The sequence below is a fragment of the Mesocricetus auratus genome, unplaced genomic scaffold (assembly GCF_017639785.1).
Source record: "Mesocricetus auratus isolate SY011 unplaced genomic scaffold, BCM_Maur_2.0 Super-Scaffold_100024, whole genome shotgun sequence".
Classification (NCBI taxonomy): Eukaryota; Metazoa; Chordata; class Mammalia; order Rodentia; family Cricetidae; genus Mesocricetus; species Mesocricetus auratus.
Genome location: NW_024429205.1, coordinates 18,199,285 through 18,215,791, shown reverse-complemented (window position 1 = coordinate 18,215,791; position 16,507 = coordinate 18,199,285). Strand labels below are relative to the sequence as shown.

The 16,507-nt window shown below is 39.9% G+C and overlaps 1 protein-coding gene across 4 annotated transcripts in view; it reads left to right on the top strand.

The window, feature by feature from the left end:
* The window catches only part of Itsn2 (intersectin 2), a 102,427-nt gene that overhangs the window by 58,459 nt on the left and 27,461 nt on the right, over positions 1-16,507 (top strand). For all 4 annotated transcript variants that reach the window (XM_040730887.1, XM_040730889.1, XM_040730886.1 and 1 more), the window contains 7 exons: positions 1,279-1,484; positions 3,331-3,395; positions 4,880-5,046; positions 6,265-6,310; positions 6,394-6,515; positions 7,760-7,856; positions 8,172-8,363. In XM_040730887.1, the coding sequence (XP_040586821.1) occupies positions 1,279-1,484; positions 3,331-3,395; positions 4,880-5,046; positions 6,265-6,310; positions 6,394-6,515; positions 7,760-7,856; positions 8,172-8,363 (895 nt within the window). The remainder of the gene's footprint in view (positions 1-1,278; positions 1,485-3,330; positions 3,396-4,879; positions 5,047-6,264; positions 6,311-6,393; positions 6,516-7,759; positions 7,857-8,171; positions 8,364-16,507) is intronic.

Here is a 16,507-nt window from a genome sequence, read left to right as displayed (position 1 = left end):
ACTTTGGTATATGCACTTAGATACATTGAAATTACTAAAAAGAAATACAAAATCTGAAATACAGATGTTGTCTTCACTTATAAATCCTTAGTACATGGTTATAATTTCCAGCATTTTATTATGTGCTAAAAATTCAAGAAAACATATGTTAACAAAAACTCCACCAAGTAGTTTAAAACCTAATAAAGGATGCTGGGCGGTAGTGGTGCACGCCTTTAATCCCAGCACTCGGGAGGCAGAGGCAGGCGGATCTCTGTGAGTTCGAGGCCGGGCTGGACCGACAGCCTCCAAAACAATACAGAGAAACTCTGTCTCGTAAAAAAGAAAAGAAAAAAAACCCTAATAAAGGAATCATGCGTCTATGTAACTGTGAAATGTGAGGAATGTTGTAATAAATACAGCTGTAAAGTTCTGAGGGCTCGGGGAGGGGAGAACATCTCATGATCTGTGAGAATTAGTGCATATTTCCTGAAGGGAAGGTATTTGAGTTGGATCCTGAAACAGAAGCAAGGCTTCACCAAACCTAGAAGTTTTTCTAGTGAAAGAGCAACGTGAGGGAGATCACTGAGGCACATGAGTTAAAGGTATTGGACGAAATTTAAGATAAGCAGTTAGAGAGGTTAGGGTAATTAGTAAAGTAGTTAGTAGAGTACTAGGCAGTTCAGCAGTGAAGAACCAAACACAACACAGTGGCCAGGCTGACAGCTCAGTGGGGAAAGCCCCTGGTGCATAAGCTCTCTGACCTGCATTTGTGAAAGCTTGATGCAATGACATGCAGTTACTGCTGCGGCAAAGTGGGAGGTGGAAACAGGAGGCCGCTGGAGAGGACTCAGTGTTTCTATGTGTGGAAGTGGGAAGGCAGTGAGTCCAGTGTGAGTGAAGCGCTCAAGCTGTGAAGGGAGGAGGGGTCGTAGTTGTTACGAGGGAACAGCCAGGAGTGCTGAGCGTGACCAGTTCTCCATTCCTTGGGGAGCAGGGAGAGCCAACAGCAGCTAGAAGCCATTGGAAGCTGAAGGAGAGAAGAAAATTGCAGTAACTCCTTTTTAAATGTCACTTGGTGGGTTGATGAATGCTTGCTTGAGTGTGCATTTCATCAGTATCCGTGATGACATGTCCTTGAGTGGTGGGTGCTCAAGAACACTCCTCACAGGGCTCTATATTGGGTGTCATTGTAAGTTCACAGATGGACCAAGTTGATATGCTCTCTGTTATACCCTAGGAATTAGAAATCACGATTACCATGATCTGTTTTTAAGTTCTGGTGGCTTTGTATCCTAGGGGCAGGCTGTAGAAAACCTGAAAGCTCAGGCCCTTTGTTCTTGGACGGCAAAAAAAGAGAACCACTTGAACTTCTCAAAGCATGATGTCATTACTGTCCTGGAGCAGCAAGAAAATTGGTGGTTTGGGGAGGTGCATGGAGGTAGAGGATGGTTCCCCAAATCTTATGTCAAGATCATTCCTGGGAGTGAAGTAAAGCGAGAAGAGTAAGCACCTCTATGTATTTCCTTGAGACGTGGATGTTGGCATCTTCGCCACATAAGCTGGGGTTTGAATTCCAGAGGAGTATTCCTAACATGGAAAGAATTACTTCACATGTTTGTATCTGTTTTAGAATCTTTTGTTCTAGCCATTTCAAGTTTGTAAAGTTTTCAAAATACTCAATTTCTAGATCTGTTTTCTTTTTACCATAAGACCAATTAGAAAAAAATTGCTTTTCATTTCACTTGAAGCATTTCTCCATTGTTTACTGAAAATCTTCAGTATTTAAAGGATCTCTACTGAGGTCTTGCCCTTTAAAGTTGGAGCATTCACATGACTGGAACTCCAGGACTTTTTAGACATAATCTCTTCATTCATATCACATGTCTTCATAGTTATTGGCTTTTTGACCCACATTCCTAATTAAGTCATAAGCTCATGAAGCTATAATCTGTCTCTTTTGATCCATTTTTCCTGTCTACAATAATACTAATACATAGTAGTTGCTAATCAGCTTAATTAATGAGCATAGGAGAGAATGAGTGAACAAATGAATGAAATTGCAGATATACGAAAACCAAAAACTAGCTCAACTGAGATCTTAAGTCTGTGGAGGTGTCAAGTTACCAGCTGCTCTAACACAGAAGTAAGCACCACTGTGTCCCACCTGGAAGGGGTCTGAATAGGAGCAGTCTAATATATGAGCATCCTGGTCTTGGAAATCAAGCTTATGTCCTAGTTCCACTATTTTGAGATTTCTGAGTAGATGAAAGAATTAAACTAGACAAGCTGTAATACTCTTCAGTGTTGCATGTCTACATACTAGCACTTAGTTCAGATGTAGGCATTAGCTTCTCGGGTTGACCTGGAATTGTGAAAACCTGAAGTAGTGAAAGTCACAATACATGCCTAGCATCTCCATGCTAGACCCTTTATAGCAGTGATTGTATTATTTCTGTAACTTACCACAAGAAGAAAGCATAAGCAAAAAATAGGTTAAGTTTAAATGTCTTAGAGGCCATTTTCCCCTTAAATTTCTGTTCAATTACTGATACTTTCTAAGAGATAAGTCAGGTTACTTAAAAGCCTGCCATAGAGCTGGATGTGAGTATGCATGCTGGTAGGTTCAACAACTTAGGAAGTCGAAACAGGAAGTTTCTTGATCTTACAAGTTCAAAAACCAGCATGGGCAACATAGAAGACCCTGTCTCAAAACAAAAAAAAAACCACAAGTCACAAAAAAGAACAAGCAAAACCTGCGTTGATGAAGACATTAGCATTAAACGAGGCATTCCTGTTGTGAGGGTTAGTAGTGTTACCTCTGTACCACTTGATAATTCAGTTGCAGGTCCGGGGGTTCCTCTGCATCCCCCAAGTATCTGTATCTTGAACACAATAGTTCCTCCAAACTTTTGAAATCAGTATCCTGGAGTAACATGGAAATTACTGTTTATCTATTATGAGATTTTTAAGTATTATTTTTATATTTTAAGATTAATAAACTCTAATCAAATAATAGTGTTTATATATTTACCTTGTTTATCTGTAAGTCAAGCTAGTCTCTGTAAGCGCTGTCTCAAAACACTGTCTACTTACTAGTGTAGAGATGTCTGTTAAGTTCCATGTAATGTAAATGTTCTGTTGTTTTAAAATGTAGTGGTTTATAGTCAAGCAGTTCTTAGTCTAGGAGAATTTTGTATATAAGAATGTTCCTGCTGTGTGTACAGAGATGGTATTTAGTTGAGGGAACACTAGATGCTGCTAACCCTGTTGCAGTCTTTAGCTCACCTTTCTTGAGCTTCTGTTCTCTGTGTGTGTGCATGTGTCTTACTTCTCCATTTAATTTGCTAGGCCAGAAGCTTTGTATGCAGCTGTAAATAAGAAACCTACCTCCACAGCCTATCCAGCTGGAGAAGGTAAGCTTTGGGCAATTTGCATTAAGCGGGAATTAGCTGGTTACTATTTGAACATACGTTGTTCTTTTCTCTATTTCTAGTTTTTTGATGTTTGTGAGATTAATCTGCTTCTCTTTACCTCATATGAATATTGAAGATACAGAAAACACATGGCTGAAAATCCTCAGCATATTTAGAGTTGGTGCTACAGAAATTCAGCACAGGGCCTGGGATGATGGCTCAGTGGTTAAGAGCACTTGCTGATCTTGCAAAAGACCTGAGTTCAGTTCTCAGTACCTATATCAGACTATTCACAATTGCCTGTGACTACAGTTCTGTGCCCTTTCTGGCCTCTGCAGATACTGCCCCCCCCATCCAAACACAAATAAAAATAATCAGGTGTGGTGGTGCATGCCTTTAGTCCCAGCACAGTGACAAAGGATGAGGAAGGGCTTCTCACAGGAACAAGAGAATGAACCAAGCATAACCATCAACTTAGGAAAGGAGGTCACGAGAGACATAGCACCATATCTGCACTGCGGACTGAGTGTGGGGTGAGTGTAGGAAAGCAGTAGGGAGAGCTTGGGTGCTCTTTCTTACTGTGGTTTCCCTGCCTTCTAACTGCCTGTAGTTGCAGTAATCAACTAGGCAGAGTGACTCTGGGAAATTGAGTAGGTTACAAAGTCTGTTTTTGATAAAAAATCAGATTCTGTGTTCACAAATATACATTTAAAAAAACTTCTAAAACACAGTTGCTGTTTCTTCAAAGTAGTAGTAACTATAGGAACGAGACTCAAAGACTGCAGACTGATCCCATGAGATCATTCAGAAACAGACTCACTTAGCATCTGCTTGTGCCAAGCACTATGCTAGGAGCTGGAGCCTTGTGGCAGAATTTGATGCTTCCGTAACTGTGTACAGAACAATTAAAGAGCAAACATTAGCACATTAGGGTGTATTTTACATAAAAGGTTTAAAGATTGTTTTGACTCCATTATCACCAAGTAGCACTCCCACAGTTCCATTATTTGTAGAGATACTATATGTTGGTAGTTTAGGATAATTCTTTGTTACCAAAAAAAAAATGATTGATAAAGTGGGTACATCTTTAATCTCAGCTCTGGAGAAACAGGGTCAGGTGATCTCTGCTTCCAAGCCATCCAAAGCTAGCTAAATAGTGAGGCTCTATCTCAAACAAAAGTAAAAGATTGACTATTGTTGCCACAGAGCTCACTTTCCCTGCAGCCTAAGCAATAATCTTTCTTTTCTTTAACAAAACAACAACAATTGAAAAAAATATAAACCCCTTGGTAAACTTTGTTAGCCTTCACCTAGACAATTATTAAGTAAGTGCTTTGGATCTGTTTTCTACCTGAAGACCTTGTTTGAAGTTGTAAGGCTCAATGTCTTTTACCATAAACATCTACATCTTGCAGATTGGCCCAATTTCTTTTCTACATCTGTAGTCTCAATCCAGAACATTTGCCTTCCCTTGTTCCCTACAGAGTACGTTGCACTTTATCCATACTCAAGTGTAGAGCCTGGAGATTTGACTTTCAATGAAGGTGAAGAAATACTGGTGACCCAGAAAGATGGAGAGTGGTGGACAGGAAGTATTGGAGAGAGAACTGGAATCTTCCCATCCAACTATGTCAAACCTAAAGATCAAGAGGTATGTTCTTTGCATTAAAATGAAAGCATTCTGTTGTTAGGATTCAATCAGGATTCAAGCTAAAACAGAGATCTACAGTTTTGGTCAGACTGTGTTCATCACAATGAAACTGCTCAAAGAAGCTCCAATTAGGCCAGGCGTTGGTGGCGTACTCCTTTAATCCAGCACTCGGGAGGCAGAGGCAGGTGGATCTCTGTGAGTTCGAGGCCAGCCTGGTCTACAAAGTGACAAAGTGAGTTCCAGGACAGCCTCCAAAGCCACAGAGAAACCCTGTCTCGAAAAACCAAAAAAAAAAAAAAAAAAAAAAAAAAAAAAGAAGCTCCAATTACATAGGTTTTATTTTGGGGTCCCAGTTAGAAGATAAGGAGCACAGGATTCTTAGACTAAATAGCACAAGCCATCGATAGGACTGAGCCTCCTGGTCACTGACACTAAGGACTGGCTCTAGAGTCCGCAGAACTCACTGAGAGCCAGCTGACAAGAGTCTACACCAGCACTGACTCCACAGGTCCACATTCTGGAGTTCCGCTGCTTCCCCACACCACCATCTGCTGTAATGTGGAAACCTGCAGGCTTTCTGTGCTGAAAAGTAACTACAGAAGATCAGGGTCCCCCTCAAAGGGTTAAGTATGTGAGCTGTAGCTCAGTGATCTTTAAACCATATTAGAAATTAAAGCTGAAATCATATTCATGTTAAATAATTAAATTCATTGTATGAAAAGAAACTTTTGTGAAAAATAACTCAATTTTTCAAGAAAAAGTGAAAAGGGAAGTGTATTGTTTTATTTCTACAAACCTTTTATGGCTGCTGGTGTAAATGAGGACAGACCCCATATCTGTCTCTATTAAGTGTTTTTCTTTTTGTCATTGGGATAGGCACGGGGTCTTAGCTCAGGCTGTCTTCATGTTTTGTACAAGTCCAAGACCTTGAACTCCTGATCTTCATGTATCTAAGCCCTCCCCAGTGAAGATATTTCATGTGTCTATCACCAAGCTCAGGTTCAGTCCATTTAATATCTTCTTTTGGTTAATGTCAGTAAAATGAGCTCTTTCTCTTTGTTGGAGTCCTCAATTATTTGACTAATACAAAGATCATTGTCATTTTGGTCTTTATTTAAAGAAACAAGAATCCTGGGCGTTAGAAATCTTAGTAAAACTGGACTGTCATGTCTGGATTGCTGAAAATATTTTTAAAATTCTGGGTTTTTTTCCTTCTAGAATTTTGGGAATGCTGGCAAATCTGGAACATCGAACAAAAAGCCCGGTATGTGTAACAATAACCTTGAAAACTGACTGACGTTTGCTCTGCCGTAGTCTTGGATCCTCAGTTCTGTTTTCTTCTTTCAGAGATCGCTCAAGTAACTTCAGCATATGCTGCTTCCGGTGCTGAGCAGCTCAGCCTTGCACCAGGGCAGTTAATATTAATCTTAAAGAAAAACACAAGTGGGTGGTGGCAAGGAGAGCTACAGGTAATGTTCTTTTCCAGGTAAAAAGTCAGGCTAATAAAAAAGACATCACCGCCAGTTATAACACTTAAATATTATATTTCCCTCCAGTCTTCTGCTGCTTTGAACAGTCTAGTTAACCTATAGGTAACCATTTAAAGAATAATTTCCTCTAACAGCCTAATTGTTTTCCAGTTCATCACTCACTAGACCATGGGTCCTTTTGGTAAAGGAAAAACCATAATGTCATCTCTACCTGGGACAACCACCTTGCTGTGTACCCCCTCAAAAGAAAAGACTTGGCCATGTGCTGAGAAAATACTCCGCACTGGACGGCCGTTGCCCGCACCCTGAGGTTTTAAGGCCTTGGAAACAGCAATGCAGGGAAACAGCACAGACATAGATGAGCGTAGTTTTTCCCAAAAATGTTAACAGCTATTTGGCACATGAGTTTTTATAGAGAAAAAGCTTTCTTCCATATCCAATACTTCCTTCCTAACATAAATGCACTTGTGGTCATAGCTGTCTCTGTGTAAGTTTACATGTGGTACAAATGCACAGGAAGCCTAGGCTCGCTTAGTCCTGGCAGTGTATGTAGTCTTACCATTCCTGATGAACAGAGACGTGCAGATTTGATAAGTTCTTGACTAAGCCCTCAGTTTCCACCTTCTAATTCACTGTGAACTGACTAAATGGGAAGCATGGCCCTCTTGAAATGCTCTAATGACTTCCTGATTGTTGTCAAAGCTCCAGGGTGTACTTTAAGAGAGCTATACCTTTAACAATTGACTTGAACTTGCAAGGAGCTCTGGGACATTCTCTTTGAACTGAGTGTTATTGGGCACAGTATCAGAGAACTCTTAGTTTGGAAGTTCTCTAGTTATTGAGAGCCAGAGAAGCCTGTGGGAGCCTTAGAGTTGGAGTTTTCAACTGGGGCTTTTTCACATGGGTATGATCGATTGTTCATTTGGTGAACATGGGACTCCAGCCCTGTCATCAGAGTGAACTGATGTACATGCAACAGAGCACCAACCGTAGGTCACAATGCTAGATTTGGTGTTGCCCAAGCCTTGCAGCGAAACTGAAACACTTGCCAGTAGTGATAGCCCTAGGATTTAGATTCTGTCCAAGGAACTATGCAAAGGCCAGTATATGGACAAGGTAAACTTGTCATTATAGAAAGCCTCAATTTTTAGTTTTGAGTTGTAGTTCAATGGTTGTTTTTAATTTCATATTTTAATTATACATTTATTTTGCTAATCTTATAGGCCAGAGGGAAAAAACGACAGAAGGGATGGTTTCCTGCCAGCCATGTGAAGCTCTTGGGTCCAAGCAGTGAGAGATCCACACCTGCCTTTCACTCTGGTATGAAAGTGGTCACCTTGTAGTTTGTCTAGAAGATGGGAGCGCCTTAGGTCAGCTAGCTCTTTGAAAGACATGGAACACTCGCCTTTCCTGCCACTGGGCATGTCTCCTGCAGAGTGAGAAGTGGTTCTCGTGGATTTGTACCTGGAGTTGCTTAGTTTTTGTTTCTGTGAGACAGACTGGGAAAGAGATTGGGGGAGAGAACATGTAAAGGAAATGTTTAGCCTAATTTTAGAATTTACTAATAGTTGAAGTTCTAGGGACAGGGTTGATCCTTATAGGAATTAACTTATTATTTTGCTGTTCTTTTGATAGTATGTCAAGTGATCGCTATGTATGACTATGTAGCGAATAATGAAGATGAGCTCAATTTCTCCAAGGGACAGCTGATTAATGTTATAAACAAAGATGATCCTGACTGGTGGCAAGGAGAAATCAACGGGGTGACTGGTCTCTTTCCTTCAAACTATGTTAAGATGACAACAGACTCAGACCCAAGTCAACAGTGTGAGTAACATCAAATTACTTACTTCTCACCTGATACGAAATCCATTATGCTGCATTGCATGCATTGCTATTCTGGGTCAAATCTTAAACTTAACACTCACCACAATTGTAATTCAATATTTCAAATAAGAAAAACCAAAAGGTAACAGTTTACAAGCTTGAAAGTTGTCCTGCTTTCTCATCAATGCTTTCTGCTAGCTTCAGACTTCAGATTATTTTGTATTTCCAAAACTGTGTACTTTTTCGTGTGGGGCCTTTGGTGTGATGGCATCTATAAGGCAGCGTCCCTTCACCAGCACCACCACTTTACAGCATCCAGTGGTCTTTATCAGGCTAAAAAGAAGTGGCTGGTACTGTAATTTCCCTATCCTGCAGTGTATCCGTTTAGTCTGTAGGTGCCATTAATTTTGGAATCCTCTCATTTATTTTCTATGTGTTCATATACCATCCATTTTGGAAAAATTAAATAACCCATTTTAAATGCTTGCCAAACTCCTCTCACTAGGTCATTCTTTACAGAGCTGTCTCATGCCACAAAGTATGTGTCAATCAAGGCCAGTTTCTCGGTTGCCCCAGACACATACAAAGGAGAGAGACAGAGACAGAGAGTGACGGAGACAGAGAGACTGAGAGACAGAGAGAGAGAAGGGGAGGGAGGGAGGGAAGAAGAAAGGAAGTCATTACTCTGGAGAAGTCTACTTCAAATCTAAAAGCCTCCTGGAAAAGTAGCAGCTTTTAAAAGGTACGCAGATCTTATGTTGCCGGGTTGTCATCACACTGTTTCTGTGCCAAGGATGACCTTGCGTCCCTGACTCTCCTGCTTCCAGATCTGATTCTGGGCACCTAGGTTATAGGCCCGCACCACCATGCTCAAGTGAAACGCTCTCTCTTCCCTCTCCCTTCTCTCTTTCCTCTCCCTCTGTCTTCCCTCCAGTAGTAATAGTGGGGAGGTACTGGGGGTTGATGGAACCTAGAGCCTCATGAACTGTAGGTAGGTGCTCTACCACTGAGCATGTCACCTGTTTCTCATTCTTAAGAGAAACAGGATTTGAAATTTGTTTGGTGCACAAATTATACAGAAAGAATGAATTAGTTTTCCAAGGACACATGGCAAATTGCACCCATAATTTTTGACAAGCCAGGCAGGGTACATCCCTAGAATCCCAGCATTCAGGAGGACCATAAGCTGGACTCCAGTTTAAAACCAGTCATTTTAGCTAGTGGCCACTGTGTTAACACAGCCCTCCCTGAAATAATAAGAGGAAATTAGAACAAATAAGAGGGAAATCTTTCATTTATTATTATTCTCGCAATTATAAAGAAATGAAGTTCACATTTGCTTCAATCAAGAAGTTTATTCATTTCATAAATAGTCTTTAAGTGTTCACCACATATTTACAGTCATTAGAATCCAAACATTCAATGATAATACTTGCTCTAATGTAACTTTGGACTTCAATTGGGAGCAGTCAGATAAATGCAGCGCTTGCCATCATGAATATTTATACAAATACGTACCTGGGAAAGATCCCAAAGTCTGTGTGGGTACATTGCAGGCTTCTCCGAGGACATTTGACTGGGACCAAGAGGAAAAGGAGTTACAGTTTGCTAGAAAGGCAAATGGGGATGAGGGAGGTGTCAGTTTTTTCTTGATTGTCTTACCTGTTTAGGGATGAGGACATACAACAGTCAAGGGGCTGGATCAAAATAGAACAGTTTCAAAGTGCTCTTTGTTATACAGTGATTCTCTGTAACTTATCTAATACCCTGCTTTGGGCTAAGATATCTGGGTTTTTTTTAGTTTGGATACATCTAAAATAATGGCTCTTTCCTAAAAGAATGCCTTGGAATAAAGATCTCTCGAGGGACAGTTTCCAGTTAGATCCTCTGAAAAGTTTGTTTCCCATAAAACAACTGTTTAACCCACCTAGTAAACTGTGGAATGTCTGTTAGGTTTGCTCAAAATAGCTGTTTATTAGCAACTGGAGAGTCATAATTGCTTTTCAGCGGTGGCCAGAATTCATTGCATCAGTAGCTATGACATTCACTAAACGTAAGTTAATGTAAGCCTACAGTTTCCATAGGATATGCTCTAGAAATGTTCTATGCTTATAGTTAGGAATTCACTTGAAAATTCACTATAGCTACTCAGACATTGAGACCTGAATCAATTATTAATAGTCTTAGAGGTATTAGTGCTGGCTAAACTGTAGATTAACATTTATGTTTCTCTAGCCCTTGTAAACACTGTTTTCATTCTATTATACAATTGGGACTTTTTAAGGTTGAGGATTTTAGTGGTTCAAATTTATTTAGTTGATGTTGCTTGTGACTGTTAGTCAGATTTTTTTCTCACCCACCTAATTTACATTATGTTCATTTTATTCCTCATTTTTCTTTTTTTAGGACCCAATGTTGTCTTCCAGTTGTGAAAGCACCCCAGAGACCCACTATCCAAGTTTGACTCTAGCGTGGAGGCAGGGCAGGCAGCCCTGATCAAATATCTCCTACACAATTCGTTTACTTCGTTTGAATGTTAGAGCCACTTGTGATTATTTCTTTGTGTTTCTAATTTACGGTTAAAATTTATTTGTAACAATTTCAAGGATAGTGGGTCTTTGTGTGGCTTTCCCTGCTGTTCACTCTGGCATCCTTTAGCATTTTTCTTCCTTTTTAATTTGGCAATTGTAGGTCATTAGCATGCATATTCAGTTTGCCCTTACATGGTGGGAGTACAAACACACAAAGACCCACTATTTGCACAAACTGTTCTGTCTGGTTTGGAATGGGCTACCATGCTTTTCCAATGCTGTTGCAATTGTATATTCATTACGGAATTCAGGTGATGTTTCCTTATGTTCTGCGATTATATTTGATCTATTCCTAATCACAAGAGCCCATAATTGGCTCAGTCTGTGATTTGTCCTCAGATAAGCACTGTATTACTTTCTAATATGCCAATCTGAGTACCAATAGTTAGGTTGTTTGAAGGCTGACAGTGGAAATAGCCTTTTCTATGTTTCTGTGTGATCTGAATAGGAGCAGTAACATTGGAGGAACTTCCCTTGTCTCACAGAAGATGAAAGTGGTGTGCTCTGGCCAATGTGTGTAGAACAGTGTGTATCTAGTCTGTCTCTACTGCCCCAGGATGAGCACAGGACTGGGGCAGCTCCCTTAGGGCCTTAGGTGCTCCAGGTTGCAGATCTGTGCTCCAGCACAGTCACTGCTTTACTGATGACATGAACATAGATGGCTTTCAGGAATGGAAAATGTCCATCATTGACTGAGGTAAGAAACCTCCTCTGACTTAGAGCACTTATATCTATACTATATTCTAAAGTAGAATTTATGTTATCTCTTGTAGTCAGGTGACTACTCACCCTAGTATACAAATGACACTGTTGGCATTAATAATGCATTTAGTAAAAATCATAAAGAACCCTTGAAGGGTTTGGGCCATACCTGAAGCAGGTATGCAGGCTCTAGCCAAGGATCCACAGTGGTAAGAGAAGAGCACATGAGAGGCTTCTTTGCGGCTAGAGTATTGACATTACTATCCACACTTTCTTGGCTAATATTCTTCTCCCACATTGGCTGCTTTGACATAGGATTTTACCTCTTCCCTCAAATGGAAAGCATTCTAAACACAATAGACATTATTATAAATTAATATATATGAGAGCACTTAGCTGAAATGAAAAATAATTTTAATACAGTATTAAACCATATTTGAAAATCAATGAGCAGTTTATGCAATTTAAAATGTTTACAAATTGCAGTGCAATCTACTGTTTATGAAATGTCAGATAAGTATATATACAGTCACAGAGTCTTATTCCTCATAGAGTTCTTTGAGAAAATAAAACATGATTTTATACCTCTCACTTTAATTTAAAGGCATATTTTGTGGAATATTTATGTTAATGTGCCTATATACAATGAATGGCTTATTACAATTGTACATTGCCTAAATCATGACTTGAGAAAGAACCAACAGTTTAGTTGCAACTTCACAAAACTCAAATATCTGTGTTGGAAAAACTTCACAGTGTTGGATGATGTGTATGTGTGCTCCCTGGGGTGGGGATCTTTCTTAAAGTTCTTAGATTGCCTCCATTTTAACATTTACCATCATGACAATATTTTAAATGACATTCATAGGAAAGCAATAATATCAATTTGTAGACAGAGAAGAGAATTGCCTGCAGTCACTTAGAGACAGTGCAAAGATTGATTCCAAACTGACTTTTCCACAGTATATAGATTACCACATCTTGCTTTTTTCTCCTCAACGTTCTGCCTTTACCTCCTTGAGCTCCTGTGTGGACAGATGCTGTATAAAGCGAGGTTAGACGTCTGAGCACTGCTAATTAGTTGCATCGTTCCACAAAGCACTTTTGTCTTTATCACTTTTATTTTGGGCTTTCTACTGTACTGATAAATTATTCCATAACTGGAAGTAGATTACTAGAAATGGCACTCAGGTTAAGCTCAGCATCTATTGTCAATCTGAAAATAATCATTCATCAGGTATCTGTGGCTTAAGTCACAACTGGCCCAGCATTCATAGTAAATGTCAATCTAGAAGATAAACTTACTATGTTAACCAGATACTTCTTGGGTAGGTATTTTGTCATATGTTCAATAGAAAGCTGTAATAAGGAAATCATATGAAATATAATCATTTGAATCGTTCTTATAAGCGCATGCAATCTGTTGCAATACCTCTTCCAGTCATGTGTTTGCTCTCTTCCTCATTTAACACAAGGCAATTTTCTGTTGCTTAGTAGGAAAGAGTTTACTGGAGACATAACTTAAAAATTGGAATCAATTGAAACTTATGGGAAATGCCTGGTTAAGATCACACTGTAGAGCCAGGCGTTGGTGGCAAACGCCTTTAATCCCTGCACTCGGGAGACAGAGGCAGGCGGATCTCTGTGAGATCTAGGCCAGCCTGGTCTGCAGAGTGAGTTCCAGGACAGCCTCCAAAACAATACAGAGAAACCCTGTCTCGGAAAAAAAAGCTTACACTGTAGCAGGCATTTCTAAAACATGTGCTTGAACTTGACAGCAGTGAGAGATGGGGGAAAGGCTACAGCCCAAACTGCTATTTTAAAAAATAGAAAATTAAAATTTAACTCTATCAATTATATAAGTTTCTCTGAATCTTTGAGTATTTTGAAATAATGCAACACTTAAAACAGTAAGTTTTAAAATACTGTATGGAACTAGAGTTCAAAAAGAAAGAATGGGGGAGGAAAGACAGAGAAAGAAATGCCAAGTCCAAGCCAAAGCTTTATTTGCCAAGTTTTCTTAGAATGAATCTTACCAGTTATGAATTCTTGTAAATAACTAATGGAATACTGAGAACCCTTTGCCTAGAGTGGCATTATGCTGCTGTGATGCTACTGTAATGTAATAAATTATTAAATTGTTGCAAAGTGATGTATTTGCCTTAAATTTTTATTTTGTGTGTCTTGAAAACTATAGTATTAAAGGTATTGAGATTGTGCAAATGCTGGGCACGCTTGGCATGAAATAATCTGTTTTTATTTTTACACAATTGTAATATAACTATGCAAGTGTGTTTATTAAAAGAACACAAACTCCATTACTTGTATTGTGTATTTCTTTTGAAGTATCCTTTTAAAGCTTATTTTAATTGTTTAGCTATTAGTGTGATTAAATGTCTTTGGGATTTCTCTTTTCTCTTAATGTAATCTCTGGGTACAGACCAGTGGTCAAGATTTATATAATTTGAGATAATCATACATATCTCAAAAATAAAAGATACTTTTATTTTGTTATGCTATTATATAGAGAAGTAAGATAACCATAATCGAGGATAATAGGAATACTTTTTCTTTGTCTTTGTCTTTTTTTTTTTTTTGAGACAGCCCTGACTGTCTTGGAACTCACTTTGTAGGCCAGGCTGGCCTTGAACTCACAGAGATGCTCCAGCCTCTGCCTCTCAAGTGCTGGGGTTAAAGGTGTGCGGCACCACACCTGGTGAAATATTGTATTTACAGTTTTTCTCACAGTCTTTTTCTAAAATATTGAGATTCTTAGAAGACATTTAGTACAAAGTAAGAGGCCAACAGAAGAGCCTGCAGAGTTGCCTCATGCACAGGACCTCAGAACTGAGTAGAGCCACATTTGGTAACCAAGGTGAAAATAAAAATAATGGATCCAAATGTAATTAAGCATAAACACCATCTTTCCCAAATCTTTTCTCTGCAAAGCTATCTAGCTAATATGTATTCAGTATTCATTTGCATGAGGCCAAGCAGAATACCAGGTGCAGGTGACAGCTAAATGAGGGTGAGGATGTCCTAGTGTGGTATTGTCACGGGGTAGGGGCAGAAGTCTGAGCACAATGCAGATTTTTTTCTTGCATATCAAGGAGAACAGAGGAGGAATCCTTACTTGACCCTAGACTGGTGGATTGAGAAGACTTGTTGGATGGAGGCAGCAGCTAGCAGACCCACGAGATAAGTAGGGGTGAGCCAGACCAGAGGAATATAGGGAGTATGCTACACAGGGTAGGTACAGTGCTGGGCTGGGCAGAAGCTGTGATCAGGGACATTCAGCATTGCAGGGACGGAACTGTGAAGCCAGCAGTGAAAGTAGAGGCCCTGGTGACAGTTGGCTGCAGCGACTCCCCAGGTTCACTATACTGGAATGACCTGGAAGCTCTGAAATACTCCTGAGTCCTGGCTTGCATGGTCTGAAGTTTAGCCTGAGCATGGGGATGTTTTCAGGTTTCCCAGATTCTAGTTGCAGCAGAGGTGAAGAAAGAGTGGAAACTAAGGCAACATTGGTAGAAGTTAGGCATTGATGAAATGTGAGAGAAGGAGACGTGTAGGCTAGTCACACATTTGTATGTTACTGGCAGCGTGGGATAATAGAGTACTTGTGCCATGTATGGATGCAGAGTTGGGGGAAGGTGAGTTTGGTTGAGTTTGGTTTGGTTGGGTTGGGTTGGGTTTTACTATAGAGCATATATGGGCTGTCCAGATACAATCGTCCATCTCTTCAGAAAGATGTAACCCAGATGCACAGCATTAGATATGCATCAGCTGGGAATGGGCACCACCAGGCATAACAGTGGCTTTAAGAACACCAGAAGTAGTTGAGGCTCCCTAGAGAGAGGGGCTAAGGGCTGAGTAGTGAGAGGACCCATGAGGACAGGCAGCAGATTTTATTAGACAAAAATGCTAACATCACTACCATTTAGAAAACAAGGGGATTCTTCCTGTGCCGTTGCTGGTACAGGAAAGAAGGAAGGAAGGAAGGAAAGAAGAAAGAAAGAAAGAAAGAAAGAAAGAAAGAAAGAAAGAAAGAAAGAAAGAGGAAGAAAGAAAGGAAGAAAGAAGGACAGAAAGAAGAAAAGGACTCATTAGATACTTTTCTAAGATCCATGAACAAAACAACTTATTGTTTCACCTTTACAGATGGAAAACAAAAGGCTAAAGTCACAGTTAAGGGACAAGTTGGCTTAGTGATCTGGCTTCTGAGTCCATGCTGCGAATCCCGTATACTCATGTGTTAGTGCTTCCATCATCTTATAATTGTGAGGTCTCGCAGTACACATTGCTCGTACCGGTAAAGAGAGGAAAATACAAAGAGGCAAGGATGGAAGAAGCAGCAAGAGCCTGTTGCCATAGCATCCAAGAAGAGAAGTCTGTGTAGAATCGCTGTTTGATTTAGGTGTAATTTGTATAACTCTTTAACATGTACAACTCACTGGTTTCTAGTGTATTTACAGCCATGTGGCCATTGCTATAACCAAATTTAAAATATTTTCATCACCGGGAGAGGGACGACTTTTAAATTGTCACTCTCGTGTCTTCCTGTAACCACACACACACACACACACACACATATGCACGCATGCACGCACGCACACACCATACCACACACAGTCCCTAGCCCTGGGAAATCACTAATCCATACGTTTGCCTCTTTTGAACAAACATGTAAGACATGTAGGTTTTTGTGATTGGCTTACTTCGTATAGCATCTATGTTGTAGTATGCATTAATACATTGTTCCTTTTAATGGCCAGGTTAAAATTCTATTGCTTAGCTGTGCTGTGTTTAGGGTTTCCAAATAATGTAGCATGTTGTTTTGTAACAGCCACA